Here is a 23,022-nt window from a genome sequence, read left to right as displayed (position 1 = left end):
GCAGGTAACCTCAGGAAGATGAGCCATACCAAAATGAGGTTGTAGCAGTGCTTAAGCAGACAATCTGGTGCATGTGTACCATTCTACATCACTGTGTTTGTTTGATTTTGTTAAGTGCACAGATATGTGGTAGGTCTGTTGAGCTAAATCATTTTAAGCTTGTGTGTCTTTGGGGGCTGTCTTTGACAAAGGCCAGTATTTCAGCTGTTCAAATTTGAACTGACTTCATTTTTCACAGAGATGGAATTACAAAGGCAGTATTGTATTAGCATGATTGCAAGAATAAGCCCTCAGATAGTAAACAGTTGTAATGTGTCGTGGTTACTACAAAGCAGTAAGGAGTTAAGTGTGCTTTGGGACACAGTGAATTCTCTTCTTTTAGCCACCATGGTAAACATGTTGGAAAATTTATGCCAAGATCTTAAAGTTACTTAATATAAAAGGATGGAAAAGTGGAACCCAAAGTATAGCATGTAGGGTTTAAATTTTTAAAATGGTATGGTTATTCAATTAACATAGTTTTAACCAAAGCTCTGCAAAGTCTTTCTTGTAGGAGGATGACAGTTTGATTCTGGCTTTATCAGACAGCTCATCTTTCAGGATGAAAATAACTGTGCTGATGCATTTTTTTTTTCCTTTACTTGGCTACTTATTAAAGGGGTGTATGAGATTCTAATGGAGCAAGGAGAAATAATTTCTGTTTCCTGAAACAGTACATCTTCCTCAGTACATACAAGACCTCAGCATATCTGTATGCCTGATACTCACAGAACCAAACTTTGGGGAGGAGTGTTGATCTTTGAAAAACCCTTTGGAATCTAATTTCAGTTCTGTGAAATCTTGTCTTAAAATCCCAGAGGTGCTTTGGGAAAAATAAGTGATGTCTTTTTTTTATCATTCTTTTAACTTAAGCTAATTCTGTCAGTGTTTTTCTGGTGACAAATTCTGCTTGGCTTGTGAATGATAACAACACAATATTTAAGCAGAATCACTAGCACTGATAGATTTAAACAAAGGCACATTTATGCCTCTCCTGTCAATAGGGTTTGTCAGAAGAATTATTTGTTATTTCCTGTTGATCTTAGTCTGCTCAAAGAGTAGAGTTTGCTCTTTAAAGCAGAGTAAATCTACATTGTTTGATATTTATATGGCTCCAAAAAAGCTAAAAATATTTTCTTGGAGGCTATTGGTATTAAAAAAATCATGGCAGTTAGGTGAAGTTACTGACAACTGGAAAAAAGGGTGATATAACCCCCATGTTCAAGAAGAGGAAAATGAATGATCCAGGGAATTACTGACCAGTCAGTCTCACCTCTGTGCTTGGCAAAATCTTGGGGCAGATTCTCCTGGAAGCCATGCTAGGGCACATGAAAAACAACAAGGTGACAACATGAAGCCAACATGGCTTCACTAAGGGGAAATCCTGCCTGACCAATTTGGTGGCCTTCTATGATGGGGCTACGGAACTGATGGACAGGGGTAGAGCAGTTGATGTCATCTGTCTGGACTTGTGCAAAGCGTTTGACACTGCCCCACAAGACATTGTTGTCCCTAAATTGGAGAGACATCAATTTGATAGGTGGACCACTCGGTGGATAAAGAACCGGCTGGATGGCCACATGCAAAGAGTTGTGGTCAATGGCTCAATGTCCGGCTGGAGATCAGTAACAAGTGGTGTCCCCAAGGGATCAGTGCTGAGACCGGTCTTGTTTAATATCTTTGTCGCTGACATGGACAGTGGCATTGAGTGTGCCCTCAGCAAGTTTGCCAATGACACCAAGCTGTGTGGTTCGGTTGATACGCTGGAGGGAAGGAATGCCATCCAGTGGGACCTTGACACGCTTGTGAGTTGGGCTGATGCCAATTTCATGATGTTTAACCTTGAGAAGTGCAAGGTCCTACACCTGGGTGGGAGCAATCCCAGGCACAGCTACAGGTTGGGCAGAGAAGAGATTCAGAGCAGCCCTGCAGAGAAGGACTTGGAGGTGTTGGTCAATGAGAAAATGAACATGAGCCGGCTTCAGTGTGCGCTTGCAGCCCAGAAAGCCAACTGTATCCTGGGCTGCATCAAAAGGAGCATGACCAGCAGGTTGAAGGAGGTGATCCCGCCCCTCTACTCTGCTCTTGTGAGACCTCACTTGGAGTATTGTGTGCAGTTCTGGTGTCCTCAACATAGAAAGGACATGGAACTGTTGGAACAAGTCCAGACAAGGGGCAATGGGCACAAACTTAAACAGGGGAAGTTTAGGTTGGATATAAGGAAGAAGTTCTTTACTGTGAGGGTGGTGAAGCACTGGAATGGGTTGCCCAAAGAAGCTGTGAATGCTTCATCCCTGGCGGTGTGCAAGGCCAGGTTGGACAGAGCCTTGGGTGACACGGTTTCGTGTGAGGTGTCCCTGCCAATGTCTGGGGTGTTGGAAATAGATGATCTTGAAGTCCTTTCCAACCCTAACTTTTCCATGATTCTATTACATACATCTTTGTCTCTAGAAGGTGGTGCTAAGCCATCTCCTGTGCAGAGATATTTTAGTACATTATTGATCATTTTATACCTCCTCTCAAGGGTATAATTCAGAATAGGATAGATGTTTGTAGAAGCATATAGGAAAGATATGGATAAATGCAGAGAGTGCCCTTTCACCATTCTTCTCTGGCTTGAGATCGGCTACTTGCAGCGCAGTCAAAAGAAGGCAAGACTGTCTTGCGTGAGTCTGTAAGAACTGCTTAGCTATGAACTGAGAATTAGGCCTGCTTCAGTTGTTTCTTGAACAGGCTGGATGTGACCAGCTCTCTTAGGGAGCATGTAAACCCTGTCCCCATTGCTGAACCTTGCTGCTATGTGTCCCAGGGAACTGCTAACTTGGATTTCCCAATTCAGTTGAGGATCTGTGGGACTGTGGTTTACTAAAATGCCATTTAGAAAAGTCTAGTGCCTTTTGTTCTATTTATTTTGTGTATCAGCTGAAAGTCTATGCTCTTAACATCCTCTTATACCATCATTTAATATAGCTGAAAACCAAAAATGGGAATCTGTTATGTTGAAAGAGGTGGTGTGACCTTGCTGGAAGGTGTGGTCTTGGCTTTAACACTCTTCATTTTAACTGTGTGAAATATACATATTTGCTGTTGCCAAGCTTTTGTATGTTCATCTTTTGTAACACTGGCAAATTACAGTTTAAGAATTCTATCCAGTTTTCTCACACTTTACTGTATCCAAAATATGGGTGCCCAGAGAAGAAATCAGTTTTATTTGATTCCATACTGCACTGCCTCACTATGAAATGAAATTAAAGCCTCCAAAAAGCTGTTAAAACTTTCTGATAGGTTTGGTGCTTAATAACAAAATTTATTCCAAATTCTATAGGTTTTCTTACACAAGGTTTTCTTGCATGACAGCTGAAACTGTGTTATTGCCAACCCACATGTGCTTTATTTCCAGGATGAAAAGTCCAAAGTCCATGCCTTATTCTATGTACGAGGATGAGACAAGAGATGTTCATAAAGCCAGGATAAAAATTGTCCAACCAAAATACTTTTTGCCATTTGTATTTTTTTTCCTACTTTGCTTCTTGTGTTAATAACTATTCTACATAATGAAGCAGTATTGTGAACAACAGTAAATCCAGTATGGAGCCTCAAGGTAGTCAGCTACTAACATCTTTATTATGATGGATAACTGCTCATTTACTGTTACTCTAGTTATCCAAAATCATCATGTAATTTGAAACAGAACTTTTATATTTAGGAAGGGTAAATACTGTCCTAAGAAGGATATACTGTAGGACAGACTTCATTGGTGTATTGTCTGTGCTGAAATTGAACAGCTGTGCACATTTGTGACAGGCAAAATAGTGGGTGTTGTTCTGTCCCATTCTTGACCCAGCTAACATTTGTCTTGGAGAAGAGGTTACAAGCTTTGGCAAGCTACTGCTTAAAACAGCTGTGCAACATGAGAGTTTGTCTAATCTGCTTTAACTTCCAGATTCCACAGTGTTAATTGATAACGTTTTCCTCACTTATGAGTAACTTCTCTGCAGTTGCGTTTTTGTTCTGTGAACATTAACATTGCTTGTCTTGAAGTCATATCATTTGCACAGAATCTAAACATACAGCTCAGCCATCAGGATTTATAGGCTTTCATGTGTTATTTCTTAAACACTTCAACACACTGTAAAAGTTTAGGTGTGCTTTTAGAGCTTAGTGCAATACCAAACATCTGTATTAAATTGTGTAGCATGTAGTAACTTTCTTAATATTTTAGCAAGAACCCAGTTATGTTAACCATATTTAATATGCTTGGTTAATAAAACTGCTACTAAAGAAAAAAGAATATGCATACTAGGAAAAACATCTATTGAAAAGCTTCAGGAAGCAATGGAAGAAATAAGGGAAAAGTGACAAGCATTTATATACAGATACTCTTAAAAATGTGGTGTGAAAAAATCTTTGGAAGTACTCATAGATGTCTGGACAGAATGTCAAAAAGGGTTTACTTTAATGACTTGAAAAATATCTCTGAATTTCAGCCTGTGGTGCCATGAGTAATTTTATTCATAGAATCATAGAATAGTTAGGGCTGGAAAGGACCTTAAGATCATCTAGTTCCAACCCCTCTGCCACAGGCAGGGACACCTCACACTAAACCATATCACACAAGGCTTCATCCAACCTGGTCTTGAACACTTGAATGCCAGGGGTGGAGCATTCACAACCTTCCTGGGCAACCCATTCCAGTGCCTCACCACCCTAACAGTAAAGAATTTCTTCCTTATATCCAATCTAAACCTCTGCTGTTTAAGCTTTAACTCGTTACCCCTTGTCCTATCACTACAGTCCCTAATGAATAGTCCCTCCCCAACATCCCTGTAGGCCCCCTTCAGATACTGGAAGGCTGCTATGAGGTCTCCATGCAGCCTTCTCTTCTCCAGGCTGAACAGCCCCAACTTTCTCAGCCTGGCTTCATACAGGAGGTGCTCCAGTCCCCTGATCATCCTCGTGGCACTCCTCTGGACTTATTCCAACAGTTCCATGTCCTTTTTATGTTGAAGACACCAGAACTGTACACAATACTCCAAGTGAGGTCTCACGAGAGCAGAGTAGAGGGGCAGGATCACCTCCTTTGACCTGCTGGTCACGCTCCTTTTGATGCCATAGATATGGAATAAATTTAACTTTGTTAAAAATTTCAAAGGGTAAGTACTTACTGTTTAGTATGACAAAACATTTTAATGGGGGTTAAGGTAGAAGCCATGATGCTATCCCAGTTGAAGTTAGGAAAACCCTACCAGCTCAACGGAAGTAACATGGGCTCCATGTAAATCTAAATGAACTATGCTCAGAGACCAACAGGAAAAGCGATTATAATATGTGCTTTGAAGGTTAGTGAGATGACCTGGAAGAACTGTAGCTGCCTCCTCTATTCTTTATCTCCAAAGATAGTATTTTTAACAGGCATATAAGGATAGGATCAATTTACAGAAAAACAGTGAGACACACGATTTCTTGGTTGCTATGTAAATTATTGCCAATATCTTAATTGTCCATTTCATGCTTTGTTTAGCAAATGAGATTTTCTTCCTCAATGAAAAGCACTTCAAATATGTTTTTTATCATCAACAGCACAATTCTAAATAGGTTCTTTTTTTTTTATTTCAAGCCACTACCAAAAAACATGGTATCAAGACTGTGTGAATCCAAAAAGGTGTGTGCTGCAGCTGATATGCAACTCCAGGTATGTCATTTGCATTCTAGTCTCTATTGTCTATCTAGATCTTACAGAACATACTTTGATTCTTACAATTTTATCAGTTGTTTATTTCAATATAGACACTTTATTAACTATATGGAAATTAATGAGAAGTAATTCGTGTTTATATTGATTTCCATGTTCGTTTTGGTGAATGTTTTCTGTGCTGCCTGCTTAAAGCTAAATGTCTAAATCTGTAGGAAAATATAATTAAAACTGTAGCTTTTGAAAATGGTTGAATTGTTAGAATTTCCAAATGTTCCTTAGGACTGAGTTCTTAAATTAATGGAATCATTTAAGGAGAGCTTGCTGTAAAGGAAGTATTGCATACCTTTGGATTATTAAAGTGTAGCAGGACTGACAGATTCAAGCCACTGTAGTGTCACCAAAATCCAGGAAATAAACTCTCTAACCAGAATGAAAAAATCAAACCAGCGTATTTATTTATGAGAATGTTGATTGGAGTGCCCATAAAGAAACTGCGTTATTTTTCTTCAAAGGAAGTAAAGGAAATTAGGGCTCTATCTAAACCGGTTATTTAGGTTTTTTCAGTCCTTCAACAGCAGTTCTTAGTTGTGAACAGTAGCATTAGCATCCAGCCAAGCTGGGTTTTTTTTTTTTAGAGAGCTTGGCTGTCTTTAGTATGCTGCAAGCTTCTGCTGTGTGATTTCTGTAAGTTTGGTTTCTTCTTTGTTTTGCCTTAAGCCAGAAGTATATAATTTTTCCTTTTACAGTTGGCCTAGTGTTTAGGAGAGATAACTCTGCTAGTACCTTAATAAAGGGTAGTCATTATTTCTGAGATGTGTAAAGAAACAAAGACCAGATCTCTGTAATTCTTCACTTTGAAAAGTGCCCAAATGATTGCAACTCTATCTACAAACATGAGTTACGTTGGTCAACTGAAGTTGATTTAAAAGCAAAACTTAGTTAAATATTTGCAGTTTACTCTGTGCAGTTCTTTATAGTGTTTAAAAACTAATCAGAATGCTGGAGTGTGGACTTGTGAATGTTTATGTGTCAGTTACACTAATTAAAACCAGACTTAGTCCTGTTTTCAGTGTATACATTTTTTTTTTTCATTGGTTAAACTTCACAGATCTTTGAGTTATGCTTTCAGTGCAGTGCTGGCTGTCAGTGGCCAGTGTTGTCTCTAAAGGTGTGAACACAGAGGGTGCCACCTGAGGCTATACCTCTATGATATGGAAGTAACTGCATTCTCTCTGCAGATCTGACTTTGAAATGCACACCCCTGAGTCTGAAAGGTTCTCATATAGAGATAGCTGAAAATCCAGAGAGAGCGAGGGCACAAACAAAATTAATTCATGTACAAATTGGGTTTTTTTTTCCTGAAAAAACCCAACAATTCAGGATTGAAATAAAATTTATACTGAGAATGCTTAGTTGTGGATCTCTATTCATGAAGTCCACCAACACAGAATAATTTGTCAGTGTACAGGCTAGTAACCATCAAAGTGATGACCAAGTGCTTTCATATGCACCCGTTCTTTTCTAGTGTGTCTATAACAGCTATATATAGATCTAACTCTGATTTCCTTTCAACTTCTAATATGTGCTTACTATAATCTTGTCAGGGTTTGAGACCAAATTGTCAATGTGGGGACTAGATGGTCTTGGATACCAAGAATACTTTTTAAGTCACAGATATATTAAGAAGTGACATGGCCTCCCTGTTCTCTGATATAAGTCAGTAATGAAGAGGTCATTGCATCAGTCCTGTGGGGTCAGCTGTGCAATCCTCCTGCCGCTGTTTGCTCTCAGCTCATCCTGGGGTCTCTGTAGGGTCTCTTCCAGAGGGGTTCCAGACCTCATAGCTTTAGAGCCAGGGAAAGAACACCCACTTCTGGTGGACTCAGATTCCTGTGGGTGCGTAATGATTGACTGGTGCTGGCAATGATGCAGAGATTAAGCAGGCTGCTTGCCCTCAAATTACTCTTGTGTAACAAATGTTCAACCAGTCTCAAGCTGCGCCAAATGACCACAGTACCACACTGAAAAATGTTACTGATTCCCTACTTTCAGCACCATGTTTTTGAAGATTACAGATGCAATAGCTGCAGTATGCACTCATTTCAAGGAGACAGCCTGGCAGAGCTATTCTGTTTATTAATTCATAGAAATGTCCCAGAGAAGTTAACTGTATGGCAAATACAAAGTTCATAAACGTCTTTGTAGAAGTGTGTGCACTGTTGTTCATGCAGATTGAAAAGTATAATAGTTCATTGAACAAAATCATATATTTCCATTTGCTGATGCTGAAGTATGTATGTGCTTCTAAGGTATATACCTGAAAAAACTGTGAAAAATGATGCAAATACTTTTCATTCAGACTTTGCTAGCGGTATATTCTATCTTGACAGCCAGATGCCATGTAAGCCATATTTGACCTTCAGAAGAAATTAAAGTGCCTACGCATTTTCCAGTAGTGGAGAAAATACGTAAAGGTTCTTCTGTGATCTGTTCAGAAAATAAATATATTGGCATGTCAAAATACAAAATTGTGCTGGTTTTTCATCATAGCTATAAAAACTCTGCATTTTCTTCCAGCTCATGTAATCAGTTACTCCACAGGAAATATAGGAAAATCCATGCATCTTCCATAAGGCTTGTGCCATGCAGTTTGATTCCCAGAGTCTTTCAGTCAGTGTGTTCACTGGAAAATGCATAACTGTTTACATATGAATGCTATTAAGCAGACAACAAGCTAGAAAGAACTGTAATCAAGTGAAAGTAATATTAATGTCTGTGCAAAATATTCAGTATGAAGATAACTTTTTGGTGGCCTTTTTATATTTTGGCAAATGTGTTTTACTGAAATTGGAAATCATTTTCTAGCTACTGCTTAATATTAGGCGTTAACATGCTCCCTAGCAGTATTACCTTAAAATCCTGTGGTCTTGGGATATGTCTCTCTTTGCCATTTCAAAGGCCTGTGTAAACACACAGAATGGTGCTTTGTAGATGGGAAGGTTTATGGCTGTAAAGTTCATCTGAGTTTATTTTCAGGGATGGATTTTTAGATTTATTTTTTTAACTTTTCTGTCCAGGTGGCCTGGCTCAAAGCTTTCTTCCCAAGCTTTATATGTCCCAGGGTCAGGGGAAAGCTTGTAGCTGCCTTCAGCAATGCATTTCCCTGGCACCATGTTGTTCTTTATTGAGTCTATTCCACTGGCCTTCAGCTGATGATTCCCCACTGCCTAGCTGTGAGTTGAGATTTTGCTCCAGCTCCCTAACCACAAATTACTTGACTCCAAATCTCACTTTTGCAAAATTTTTTTTGCAGTTTGCGCCATCTTGTGAGGTGCACACTGCAAACAGGTCCTAACAAAGTTGAGAGATAGGAAAAAAGAATCAAGGCCGAGCTGAAGCCAAATGCTGAAGTCTATTGTCAGATCATAGAATCATATCATAGAATCACAAAATGGTTTGGGTTGGAAGGGATCTTAGAGATCATCTAGTTCCAACTCCCCTGCCATGAGCAAGGACATCTTCCACTAAGCCAGGCTGCTCAAAGCCCCATCCATGTTTGATTTGGGTTTTTGGAGAGGAGGAGAGGGAAGTCAGTGTGAAATGATTTCGGCAGGGTCACAAATGCCTAGGGAACAGGTGAAAGTGAGTTTTTTAGGACTCTCAGGTAGTTTTCGGATGTATTCATGGTAGAATAGATCTGTTGGTCGTGTTCTCAGTCACCGTTGCTACCATAAATGCTGTAGCTTTTGTTAAACTTTGTTAAAAAATGAACCAGAATTCTAGAGACCAGCTCTGAGGATGAAAAGTACAAAGGCCTTGCAAAGCCTCTTTCTTTTCTAAGATACGAGTAAGAAATACTGTTGTTCTTGCAACCTATTATAGGTATCTCTTTAGTTTTTTAGTTTTTCATGTTATCAATATAATTATGGAAAATTAAAAATATCCCTGTGAAGACTGGTTTTAAAAAATACTCATTGTTATTTGCTACTTGGTGCAGTGTCTTCATGGAGTTACCCTCTGAACAGATATTTGCTGCCTGCTCTGGGTTTGTAGATGGGTGCTTGCATCTCTTGTTGCTATCTGGGTCACAACACTTGCAGTGTCATTAATGGCTGACTGTGCAAGTTTAGGTCTTGTTGATCTCTTTTCTCCTTATTAGCCATGTAGGCAGCAAGCATGGAAATTGGGAATACCTCTTAAAAGTTCTGGCTTCTTCACCCCTCTTCTTATAATCCTCAGTTTTACTTGAAAAAAACAATCAATTTTCACATTTATCCTTGGTCAAGAAACACTGTCAAAGGATTTATCAGGATTCTGCATGTTAGAAGACATCTTATTCAAGTAGAAGAAATGTGGTTCCTTGGAAACATACTTTCACCTAAAATGTGACTGTGTTGTATTCACCCCAAATAAAATTTGAGTGCTGAATTCTGTTGCACAGCAGTGGGTGTCCTCTTCTTCAGTCTTTCCTGCACTTCACAGAATAGGAAATCTTCATATTAAAAATAAAATAAATGCTGAATTGAATTTTTTTTTCAGTGATAACACATACTGAGCTTTGGCTCTCTTTTGTATCCATGCCTAGTTTATATTTGCTATGAAAGTGCCAGATACCCTGCTTTGCTATATTTGCTTGAAAAGTAATGTTATTTGTGCTGCTGTCCTGATCTCCACACACTTCACTAATTTAGTCATGCATATGTTCTGCTATAGTTCACAAGCATAGTTCATTTCTGCACAGAAATTGCCTGTGAACTTCTAGCAAAGTACCCTCCTGGTGCAGTGTGATTGCAAAGTTTACACTGCAGCAATTTATTGCTCTGATTGAGAGAGCTGAAATAAAGAAAGCACCTGTCTTAGTACTGCACTGTTTGAGTACTCTAGGAGCATTGGGAGCTCTGTCTGTAGCTTCTTGTGTTCACTGCCTAGGTCATAACTTGCTTCTGCAGATACGTTTTCTCATGTCTTCATGCACACATCTTGGAATAAATTATTTTGCTATGTGCACTCAAATAACGTTAAGTCTTTTTAATAAATTCATTTAAAAAATTAATCTACTTCAAAAATAGTGAAAAAGGGAATTGCTGGACAGATTTAGGGTCAGATCTTAATTTTATTTTAAAGTGCAGATTTATACTGCCAGTGTTCTCAGTAACCTAAACAGATTTATGATAGGTCATGATGATTGTGGTTGGTGTACTTCAAAAACTTGTTTCTCTCGTTACTAAAAATAGAAGATTTACAAAACCATATATAAATTATTTAGACTCTTCCTTTCCCTTATTCTCTCTCTCCTTTTCTGTTCATCTGTTTTGGTTGTCAAATGCCAATGCCTTGTGCCAAAGGCAAACATGTATTTTTATCTCTTCAGGTATTTTATGCTGCCTTGGACCAAATCTACCATGGAAAACATCCTCTAAAAAAGTCAACCACAGAAATTTTAAAGGAAACACAAGAGAAACTTTATGGATTGCCATATGTACCTAATACAGTGAGTAGAAACATAATGATTGTATAGGCTACACCTTTTCTTTGACAGCATATTAATACTCCTACCTCTTCCCACCCTTTGCCCTGCACACTCATATGCTTATTGTTGTATTGTTACGTTGAGTTTTCTTTCTTTCAGCCACTTTATGTGAAGAGTAAGGTATTGGAAAATTTCAGCTGAAAATCAGAATTTAATTAATGTACCTGGTTTTGTACAGGCCTAGTCTTGTCATACTGAATTTGAATTATAGTTTCTTTTTTTAATTATTAAGTATGGCAGTGGAATCAATACATTGGAAAAAGGGTTTATTCTAGCTTTGTAAATGACTGTTTGTAAAAGGCAACAAAACACTTTGCTGCATTTAGCATTTTGTATACTGTCAGTGTTGGCATGTGAGAGCAAGGAAGTGTGAAACAGGACTTGGAAGTGAGTTTTTCCTCACTGTACTACTGTGACCTTTGGCACTTCACTTATCCTTGCATGTGGTACCTGAAAGTGTTAAAGCCTTGAGTTCTACTGGGCTATATAGTTTTGATATTCATCGTGACTAATTGTGTGTTTGTTTTGTACTTCATTACATCCAAAGGTACAGTTTGTATAGATGAGAGTCATGGGATTTCCTGTGCTGTTTGGAGCTGAATTCACAGCTTGACCATGGCCCAAATCACTGCTTGACACTTTGGTTAGAACACCTAGATCCTTTCTGTGCTTTCTGCTTCTCAGGAAATGTACTTCTCTCCTTAGCAAAAATGGTCTTTCTTTCCCTGAAAAGGGTATTATGAGGCCCATGCTAGAACCCGTTGCTCATCAAAACTGTACTGCCCCTGGCAGCAAGATGTCTTCAGAGTGTGATGTCTGACTTAGCATTTTTATAAGTATTGTTTTACACCATTCCTCTGCAGGTGTTAGATATCAAGTGAATGAAATGGTTCAACCTGCTTTGAAAGTTAGCCTGTGGTTTTTGTTCCATTTAAAATATTTTTTATTTAGCTGTTACCTGCAAAAGAGTGAAACATCTTGTAATGAACATAGCCTCAATATGAAGGACCGCAAGTTTTGGCCTGGGGCTTTATCCCAGCAAGGTGTACTGTGAACTTTTGAATTGCCAGAAAGCCTATATTCTTCACATTTATTGAATGTAGAATTTATTGAATGTCTAGTCAAGAACCGTAATACAATTTAAATTTTAGTAAAACTTAGTAAAACATTACACTAGAAGAATGTTAGTGCTCTGTATTTAATGACCATAATTTGGCTTGCTGTCCTGTGCTGCAATTTCTTCTGAACTTAGGATATTATCATTTAATTTGTAGTCCAGATAAAAAAGCGTAAATGTCTTGAAAGTGAGAAGTATTTGCTTTATTTTTTAAGAGAAGAAAGTCTATTCCTTCCTTTCACTTAATTTCAGAGCTAGTAAGAGAGATCAGCTTTTATTTTCACCTGCATTAATGTGATTTTCTGTAGTAACTGTCTGGGCTGTTATCTGTCAGGGCTGCTGAAATATCCATTGTTATCCCCTGATAAACCTTAATTCCTTTTTCCTGCTCCTGGCAGACAAGTAAACTTAGCAAATATCCTCTGAGTGTACTTGAGCTTCAATCTCATTGTGCAGACTCATTTACTGAAGCAGTACCACAGCATACATCTTCAGCAGATGTTAATTTCTGCCTTTATGAGGTGCTGCTCCAATTATAGGACAATTTGATGCATCTTTTTGTGATTGTACTTTCAAAATGAGGCATAAAAACTACACCTAATAATGAAATGCTGCTATACTTCTGTGGTGATACCGATTTTAAGGTAAACCAAAGCATCATTCTCAGAAAATATCATGTCTTATGTACTAAGCGTAGGAGGGATAGTGGAAAGAAAATGCTGTTGAAGCATGATTTCAAATAGGTTTTACAGGCATGGGGCAGTTGGCACTTCATGCAGTAGTATTTACATTGGCTGTGTTGACACTGAAGGTTGCAGAAGCTTGTGTCACATGCAAGGCAGAAAGGAAAAATGGATCAGACTGTAAACAGATGGAAGCACAGAGAAACAGCACTCCATGAGACTTTGTTTTCCTGAAGAATGCAAATCTCAGTTTCTGGCTGGCTATTGTTTATCTGCTCAAAAGTACACAGTTTGCTGCTGGCTCCTGCAGGATGAAATTCCAAGTGGGATTTCTTTGCTCTATTACCAAATCCAGAAGCTGATGACTGCCAGGCAGGGGGAATGTATCTGCCTGTTTTTGTAGTGTCTGATGGAGTTGTTGCCAGAGATTTGTGTTACTGAGTTTGGAAAATGAATAGAGATTTTGCACAGGCTGGGTTCTTGAGTCTTTGTGATGCCTTTAAGAAGCAATCAGCCTTCCTTTTGACTCTTCGAAGAAAGCAAGATAAACCAAGTATTAATGACCACATATTTTTCTGTCATTTCTTCATGAATGTGCTTGGTGTCAAAATCTGTGTGCTGTGAGGGATTCAGTACTTTCCTGTTGCTCAAAATCATAGCTTATTTCTCATCTCTTGCAAAGCCAGTTTCCATTTACTAGGTATATCTGCCTTGCAATTGATAACACTGTCTGCTTTTAGAGTATCTCCCCTGGTCTCTTCCACCTTTGTCTACAGGATTTCCAGAGAGACTTTTTAAGAAGTATCAGGTGACCCTTTGATTATCCCAACACATGATCAGAGTTCCTCCCCATGATCTGTTGCTTAGTCCCCTGCCTGTCCCCCAAGTTCAGACTTGAAAGCTACTTCCCTTTGAGACAGTCATCAAAACTTAATGATATGCCATTGTTAGTTCTGTGCCAAGCACAATAATTCCTATCTCCTGCTGTGGGTTTTGGTTCAATATCGTAACAACAAATGAGACACAGGGTAAACAGGCTCTGCAGTGATAGTGGATATTGCAGCCTCCTACAGTTACAGGAAAGAGTTCCCAATAATGAAGTGGTTTTACAATAAACAACAGCTGCCCAAATCATCATACCTGAATTTTCTTTGTGAAATATGGAATTACATTAAACTATTGATTCTTATGTTCAATAAAATATTATGGGCATACATATTAATTTCCTGCCCATAGTTGTAAGATTTCTTCATTCTAATCTGGAAGTTTGGTGGTTTAACTTGTGAGTCTGAGGAAAAATGATTTTGAAGAGTGAGGCACAGTGAATGTGTGTTCCTTTTTAGACCACTGCTAAGTAGTCCCTTTTGCATTTTTAAAAATTACATGGCCTTCTGGTAAGCTTTTGTTCCAGAAACAGAAGAATTTCTTCTGTGGTGCTTGAATAGAGAGTGTAGCATTGGAATTAACCCACAGACATCATGATTACATTTGTTAGGAGGGAACATGTTGGTATGTAGGGAGCCTTTTGATAGTTTTTTGAACACTAAATAATTTGCTATATACCTTTTTGCTCTAGCACATTAAGTAAGTATTAGTTCAGAAGGATCACCTGTAGTGGTGGTGTAAAATTTACATCAGGTTACAGCTTTAATTATGCTTATATACTTTTGTCTAAAGTGCAGGTTTCTTTGGCAGCCTGAGAACTTCTTAATAGCTTATGGTTGCTAGTGACTGGAGAGACCAAAACACCTGTGAGACCAAATAGGTTAGCTAGCCAAATTTGGCAACAGAAAACAAGGCAGGTATTGTTACAGGTACCCTAGAGGGAAGAAGTACATGAAAAATGGTGTATCTCCAATGTGGTTGCTAGTCTTTCTTCTTCCTGCAGCTGGGGGGACTCTGCCCAGACAGTGATCCTGACCTTGGAAGGCTCCAGCTAGGTCCTTGTCTTAACTTGCTGGGATTGTGTCTGTCATGTTCCTGAGAAAGGAAATCAATGGAGGAGATGCAACCTAACATTTGGAGTGCTTGCTCAGGGAGCCTGTCAGGCACCTCAGGAAAATGTGGCTTGCCATGGATTCTGAAAACACAAGGATTTCATTAACAGGGCACATATAAAGGTATCCAGAACAGTGGTCAGCTGAAGAAGAGTTGATGTCACTAGGCAGAGAAAACTAGGTTCTCTGAAGAGAAAAAATAGTTTCTGTATCACATGTTGTCCCAATATGCCCTAGCCCACTTCTTACGTTGTTGAAGAGCACCTGAGAGCAAAAGAGGAGCTCTATGCCTCTTTTTCCTTCTTAGGAGCCTTTTCTTAGGAGTTTGAAGGTGTTAGGTAAGCCAGAGGCCAAAACTGGAGACAGTGTGGTGAGTTCTTTATCACAATCTTGTACTGATAATGATCACTGTCAGTACTGGTGCTGCAGTGGAGAGTATTGTTTTTAACAGGCCTATTCCCCAGCCTCCTGAGGGCTGGCTGGCAGTCTGAGTGAAGTATCTTGTTAGTGGATCTGTTATCTGTGTCATTGTGGCATTGGTTGTTTTAGGGTTTCTTTTTAGGTCGTTGGAGTGACTGCTAATGTATAGTTATAACTCTGGTCCTCTATAACATTTAATGTGAATATCAGTCACCCCGTATAGAAAGACTAAATTGTCAGACAGGGCAAGCAATAAGGCAGCTGCCTTAAAATAAATAAGTGATAACCCTTAACCTTTGAAGGTAAAAGTGGGTTTGGCTTCTGAAAACTTCACTCAAGTGGTGAACATAAATCTTGAAATTATTGGTAAGGAAGGGTAATGGCTGCCTATTGAATTTTAAACTATAATTTGACTTCATATTTATTCTGAAATCTTCTCTAATTTGCCTTAGATTTATTAAGTTAAGCTAATGTAACCTTAGAACCTAAGCAAAACTGAAAACTAGGTTAAAGGAAATTAAAAAGAACAGCTGAAAAGTAGACCTCCATGATCTCTGGAACCCTTGTAGTAGGTGTGTCTACCTCTTAAAAAGATAGATAAAACTGAAGGAAATACAGGTAAGTGGTTTAGGGAAAATGGTAGGTTTGGAAACATGACCTGTGAGGAAAGTTGAGGAAATGGAGTTTGGCTGGCAAAGAGAAAATCATGTGGGCACACATGAGTGTCTTCTGGTATTGAAAATATTTATGAAAAACAAATGTAATCGAAATTGAGGCTCTGATCATTTATCTCTTATGAGTGAGCAGATTGTAGAAGAAAAAAATGGTTTAATTTACAGCAATTGTGGTTATGGTTAGTATCTAATCTTTTGATGTCTTGTCAGTCTTTTCCCACATTTATTGAAGAAGGAAGGAGACACCCAGTAGGTCTAGGATCTCCCTTATAGGGAGTTTTAGAGAAACCACTGTTGTAGATCACAGAGACATAAATTTCATATTAAAAGCAGAGAGCCTTCATAGAAGATTGCTTTTCCACTTTTTCTCTCTCTTTAGTTACTTGAAGAGGCACTGATGTTGCTCATTCCACTTTTTGGCGTGTTTTGAAGAGAAGTGAAGTCATATGTCATTACTCAACCTCTTGAAGTTTGTGTAACCCCTTCGAAGTAATTTTTTACCTTGCTATGTTGGAAATCAAAGTTGTTTACACAAAGTGCAAATCCCTGGATTAGTTTTCATGTAAGCCTTCTTAAAAGTATACTATAAAATCAAGTTGAAGAGTTTGGGTCTGAGGAAGAGATTACTAGAAGAGTGCTCAGTGAACTCGGGGGAATTGGTAGTTCTATAAATAATTAATAGCTAAAAGCAATTTCAGAAGGATTGGAGCCCTGCTGAGGTCAGTATTAAAGTAGATGGTGGGACTTTCAAAAGCTCTTAAAGTAACCCTTCAAGGTTTGTTTAGGTTTCTGTCTTTGTGGAATTGAGTTCATTTTATGATAAAGAAAATGCTGAAAGCAAATACTGTGAAGATTTGTTTTCTGGTGGTAATATGACACTATTCACTGGGCAGCTGTCTACAGCAGCGGAGTGTTTACAGATATCATAAGATATGAAGCACTTTTAAGGAAATTCTTTTTGCAAGTGTTATTCCCATGAAACTCAAACATACGTTAGTGATAGCATCTACTATGTAGTAGAGCATTTTAAGAAACACTCCAGGAAGTAGTTGCATATATCTTCTAGTAACATTTTGAAATAGCTATATGTGCTATATATATATATGTAAATGGAAATTGCTTTGTTTAGTTTTGTATAATTCTGTTCTCACAGCTCACATGTCCTTCCCCTCCCCCCCCAGGATTGCAGTACTGGAGCTGTATTTGATAGTGATAGATGTAACTGAATATATCTTTGCCATAAACACAGGCTAAGGGCCTGAAATGAAACGCACTTCAAGTATAGTGGGAGGTTGTCCTTTCTAGGAACAGCTTGCAGTCAAAAAAGAATGAGAGAAGAATTATTATCACACTCACTTAACAGGAAGGGGAGCTAGACTGGGAAGAGTTAAAAAAAAAGTAGTTTCTTCAAGTTCATATTGCAGTTTGTGACAGATTCAGGATTAGAATCATGATTCCTAAATCCCTGGTAAAGTAGAATAAAAGCTTTGGGCTTCAGTTTGAGTCTGTACCCAAAGGAAACTATGGTGGTCTGATTCTAGTTTATCTCAGGTTTATGAATATTTAAAACTTAGGCAGTAGAAGAAATTATTAATTGATAATAGAGTGGTGTGTGTGTGTGTTGCATGTTAAAAAGTGAAGGACTTGTTTGGAAATTGTCTGATTGCATATTTCTTATATTTACTTTAAAGACTAGCTATTATGTTTGCAAGTAACACTGTCTTCTATCAACCTCTCCACATGAGATCAGTCAAGGACACAATGTAGAATCAATTTTCATATCTCTGTGTTGTTTAACCCAAGTTTTAAGGATTGTGGAAAATGCAGATCATACATACAGCTTTCTGATGTCATTATTCTTTTTGCCTCCCATGTCCCCTTTCCTCCATTCTCTGTGGGGAGGAGAGAAGAGGGAGAGGAGTAAATAATTTTAAAATTATTTTGCTATAAGCAGCTCAAAGGCATTAATAGTTTATATGTAAAAATGAAATATTTTTCTTTAAGTAATTCAAAGACCATATGGTACATATCAAGAATCACCTAAGTGGTTAATTGCATGTTAAATTCCTTTCCTCTTCCCCAGTGTAAACAACTGCAAAAATATTTATGTTCCCTGCCTTGCTAGATTTATTTATCATTTTATAATAAAAACACAGAAGTGTTATAAATTGAAATCTTAATCTCTTGCTTGACTCGCTTTCTAAAATGTCAGTGGTGTCTTTGGGTTGGTTTACTTTGTGCACTCTCCCACTCCTAACACCGAAACACATGACACTGAAAAACTAGAGTATTAATGTTAAGCAAGTTAGGGGTGCAGCATATGATGCAGATTCTTGAAATTGGTTTTCTGTTATTCTAAACAAGATTAGAAACTGCAGCAAAGGCGTGGTTTTAAAGCTCTTTATTGGACTTTTTTATTGTTCTGAAACTCCAGAATGATGATGATGTAATTCCATAAAACTTGGAGGGGCTCAGGCCAGATGCACAGAAAGCAAGTTGACTGAGCAAGCTGCTGCATACCTATGGAAAGAGTCGTTCCTGCCAGGCTATGAATGCTCCAGCTTTTCCCCAGAGGTACCTACTGGCACAGTTTGCAGGCTCTGCACTCCAAACCCCATTAAACTGTTTCTTCAAGTGAGAATGACTTGAGGCCATCTTCAAAGAGCACTATAAACTTATGTAACAAACTAATACAATAAGGAGAAAAATTCTGTGTTTTGTTTCAGAACAAAAGACTGAATTCTTTAAGCTGCACAGCGTATGTGAAAATCCTTTCTCATTTCTTAAAGTTAGAATAGTTTAAGCAGAAAAGTGTGAGAACAAATTCTAGTATGACATTTTGGCCTCCCCAAAATAAGCACACCCAACAGCAGAGCCTGAGCTTTGGAGCCTGGCAGCCACAGCCCAAGCTCTTGCTAGCAGTGCTGGGCTGCTCACTCATTTCTTTGTAGGAGCAAGAGTTAAAAAGAGGAGTCTTGGCAAAAATCTCAGCTTGTCTAACTGCAGACATAGTTATCTTGGGAAAGGGAACATAGAAGAGGTTCAGAGAAGGGTGTTTAATTCCAGTAGATTAGCACACTAATTCTGGAAGTCACTGTAGTGAATGAATAAGACTGAAATTCTCTGTATATGATGACTGGATGTTGTTGCAGTTCTGTGCTGCCAAATCTCATATCCTCCTTGAATTTTGAGAAGAGTGATCTATGGCAGAATATGGGTTTGAAGAGCATGAAAATGCAAAGTGGAGTCAAAGGAAAAAAGTAAGACCAGATCTCCTGGTCATTAGAGAAGACATTTTTGTCATACTTGAAAGCACTTCCTCCCTCTGATATTTTAAAATCGTGCCTCGGCAACTAACATACCAGAATGGGAAACTTGCTAAACTAAACATGGAGCATCCCTCCAATCTGCACCATGCTACTTACTCCCTGTGAACTTTCTGGTTCACAGGGAGTTACCAGAGCTGGGTGCTTCTTCATGACTCTCAGTTTTCCACCCTTGCTGATAGCTAAATTCAAGGGCATTAAGAGCAATAATACCACGTTAGTGCCAGACTAGTGCAGAGGTTCTCCACCCAGTAGTCCCTGAATGAGATAAGTTGGCTGCTCCTCCATTGGATTTCCTGCCAGAATAAGAGTTTAATTAAGAAGGGGGAGGGCACCAAATATCACCTCCATCAAATGTTCCTCATGGAAACTATTCAGCAACTTGCACATTGATGTAATTACTGTAGCACACATTTTGTACTCTTCTTAATTTAGTGCTGGGTCTTTTCAGGTTCTCACTTGTATTTTTTGTCTGAAGATGCAAAAGCAAAATGGACTTAAATATACTTGGAAATAACTGTAGTCACAGCAGAAACTGTTGGAACAGCATTTTGAAAAGTTCAAGCACTTGGCAAGAATTTCTGTAGGGTTGGTTTTTTTTTGTTGTTTTGGGTTTTTTCTGTCCAAAAGATTTAATAGGGTTTTGTAGTACTGCTTCCATGTCATTAGTGGAGCTCCATGGAACAGTGATTACCCATGCTCAGAAACAAAAGCAAGGTTAGTATATATTAAGCTACCTGTAGTTTTGGGTTTTTTTCTTTCAGTTTTGTCTTTTTCTATCAGATTATTTTTATGATAATCGTCACAGTTCTGAATTTAGAATTTAGATAAATGAATCCTAAATTAATTTATATAGTCTTCGAAACAGAGTACTTTAACTGATCCTACCATCTTTTTCAAATGAATGAGGTGGCTTAACTGTTAAATAGAAGATAGAATCTGTAGTAAATTATTCACATTCCTCCTAGAGCAGTAGTGCTATCCTTTCCAAAGGTAACAGGATAAATACTTCTTTCCTTTGACTACAAAGGAAGCCTATATGACTAGTTTGGGCAAGACACCTAGTTTAAGGTAGCTAAAGTAAAATGAACTGAATCTTAACCTAAGAATGCATCCTACAAGGACTTTTAAAAAACTTCCTGATAAGGTGTAAGAATATAAAAGTATCAGTGGGGTATTTTTATTTGTTGCATGACGGGATGGAAAGCCATTGCACATGGAATTTTGGAAATATTTCAGACATGGCTATAAGGGAAGATTGGTAATGTTGGGGGAAAAAAGGCCCCTATAATAACTGCAGTGGATCAGTCACACACCTTTATTTCAGTCTGTTGTGCTAGATAAAAAGCAGGTATGAACATGACCTGTGGATGGCATATTATCATAACCCATGGGCTATGCTGTAAAATGCATGCTTTTATAAACTTCTGGAATGGGTTCATGGAACTTTTTGAAGTGTTTACTCAGAGTCTTCATTAACTTTCTAGCTGCTTAACAAGAATACAACATTTAATAAAGGAGATGGCCCTAGTTCTACATCTAGCCTTTACCCATTCCAAAAGGGAAATTGATATGTCTTTTTCAATGTGGAGAAATCACTCAACATTGGAAATAACACCAGAAATCTAGTCATATTGCATCTATAGCTAATTTTATTAAAATGAAGTTTTATGCTGAAAGGGGGACCACTTAGTTTTAAACACATTCACAGTGATGTGTTTACTTTTTGTTCTCAGAAATTTTTAGAGGAGTATTTGCCTGTGTATTCTTGAGGTTTTTGAATGTTTTACTGCCTAGATCCTAATCTCATCTGTCTGAAGTAGGAAGATTTGTTTTAATGCAGGCAGGTAGCTCCTTGTGAACCAGGGTAGAGGATGTGCTTAATGTTTTAATATTTATTTGTAGGTAGCTAAGTCCAGTTTTGGGAAGTTAATTGCTAGAAAAGCATAGAATCAGAAAATGTACTTATGTAATGTAACAGGTACTGGGTGATGGTCAAATACTGAAGATTGGGAATTTATAATCCAAAACTTTGTGTGAGAACTGAGAGAAAACTAGTGACAGGGAATAGATGACGTGCTAGAGTTAGTGATACTCTAGAGTGGGGAAAATCTGTACTGTCTGGAAAAAAAAAACACTTTAGAATTTAATGTAAGCTTCAGACTTCACTATGCAATAGGAGTTTGTAATCAGATTTCCTTTACTGCTGTTTGCAATAGGAAAACAATCTTAACTGCATTTAATGATGGTAGTTGTGTTATATAACTTGAGCTATCCAAAAATATGTTCCTTATGTACTCCCATGAAGGAAGAGACAATCATCTATACCTTATCTTTGTTAGACATCTATATTAAGATAGATTGACTTTCCTCTACTTTTAGTTCTTTTTTTGGATACTGTTCTGTTGCCAATGAATATTTGAATTCTCAACTTCATCATATTTGAAAGCCTCCCCAAATGCAGGGAGAGAGATGAGCAATGTCTTTCCTTACTCTTTCTATATTCCTATCTTTTTTCTTTTGAAAAGAAACAATGTGAAGTTTCTTAATTTTATTCGCAAAGGTCAAACAAAATGTCTTACATTTGAACAGAGGGTACTGAGGGCTGTTTTAGGTGCCAACTCAAAAAAGCTTTTGGTCTTAATAGGTTTGAAGATGTTCTTTTTTCCTGTCTTACTTATAACAGAGAGTTGCAGCAAACCTGATGTATGGAATAGCTAATCATCCTAGAACTGCAAACAAAACTGGTTTTTAGGTGCAGACCATTAAATGCAAGAGCATTTGATGTGCACAATGTAATCTGAGCTGTTGAAGAAGACATTCTCTTCTAGTTACAGTTTACATGCTGGATTAAAATACTTCCTTTCTGAAATTATTTTTGGTTTTAGCAGAAAAAGCAACTTGGATTTTTCACTTAAGTAATATGTTTGGAAATTATTTAGATTTCCAAGTACATGAAAGCAATTCCTGAGAGTTTCGAGTTGAAACTTCTAATCTGAACTTTGAAAATTTACTATACAATAAACCAAAACCTGATGTTTTCCCGATCATTCTTCTAAAAATGTAGGCTCGCTGATGTGTTTTAGAATGTGCTTTTAGTTTAGTGATTATGGTTATAATTAAGGAACTACTTAGAAAAACTGTACCTATAAAGTATAAACACAGCAACCACAATACTTTTCAGAGCAAACTAGAAAAATTGTATCCAAGCAGAATGTTTGTACATACTTGCATTATGAGAGATATGGTACAGTTGGTGTTTGCTTTAAAGAAAAAAAAAGTTAATAATTCTTAAGAATTTGCATCATGCATCAAGACCCACGGGAAAATTGAAGACTGGAGGCACTTCTTCATCTCCGCTAACTTTTCTGCTCCTGCTTTCAACTAGTTGTGTAGGCTACCACTAGAGAGGCTAGATTGCTCACCCATGGCAAATGCCATCTGTTTGGACACGTGTCTTTAGGGTGGAGAAAACCAGCTTTTGAATGGCTGAATTACAGCTAACTTTGAGAAATTTATTTGTAGGTGTTGCTTGGAAAAG

At 38.0% G+C, this 23,022-nt stretch overlaps 1 protein-coding gene across 1 annotated transcript in view; it reads left to right on the top strand.

Moving 5' to 3' along the window:
- MIPEP (mitochondrial intermediate peptidase) overlaps nucleotides 1–23,022 on the top strand; it is a 71,577-nt gene that overhangs the window by 37,612 nt on the left and 10,943 nt on the right. Inside the window, exons 15-16 of the mRNA XM_013129203.3 lie at nucleotides 5,657–5,731; nucleotides 11,106–11,225. Coding sequence (XP_012984657.3) covers nucleotides 5,657–5,731; nucleotides 11,106–11,225 — 195 coding nt within the window. The remainder of the gene's footprint in view (nucleotides 1–5,656; nucleotides 5,732–11,105; nucleotides 11,226–23,022) is intronic.

The sequence above is a fragment of the Melopsittacus undulatus genome, chromosome 2 (assembly GCF_012275295.1).
Source record: "Melopsittacus undulatus isolate bMelUnd1 chromosome 2, bMelUnd1.mat.Z, whole genome shotgun sequence".
Classification (NCBI taxonomy): domain Eukaryota; kingdom Metazoa; phylum Chordata; class Aves; order Psittaciformes; family Psittaculidae; genus Melopsittacus; species Melopsittacus undulatus.
This window is presented reverse-complemented; position numbering and strand designations above follow the sequence as displayed.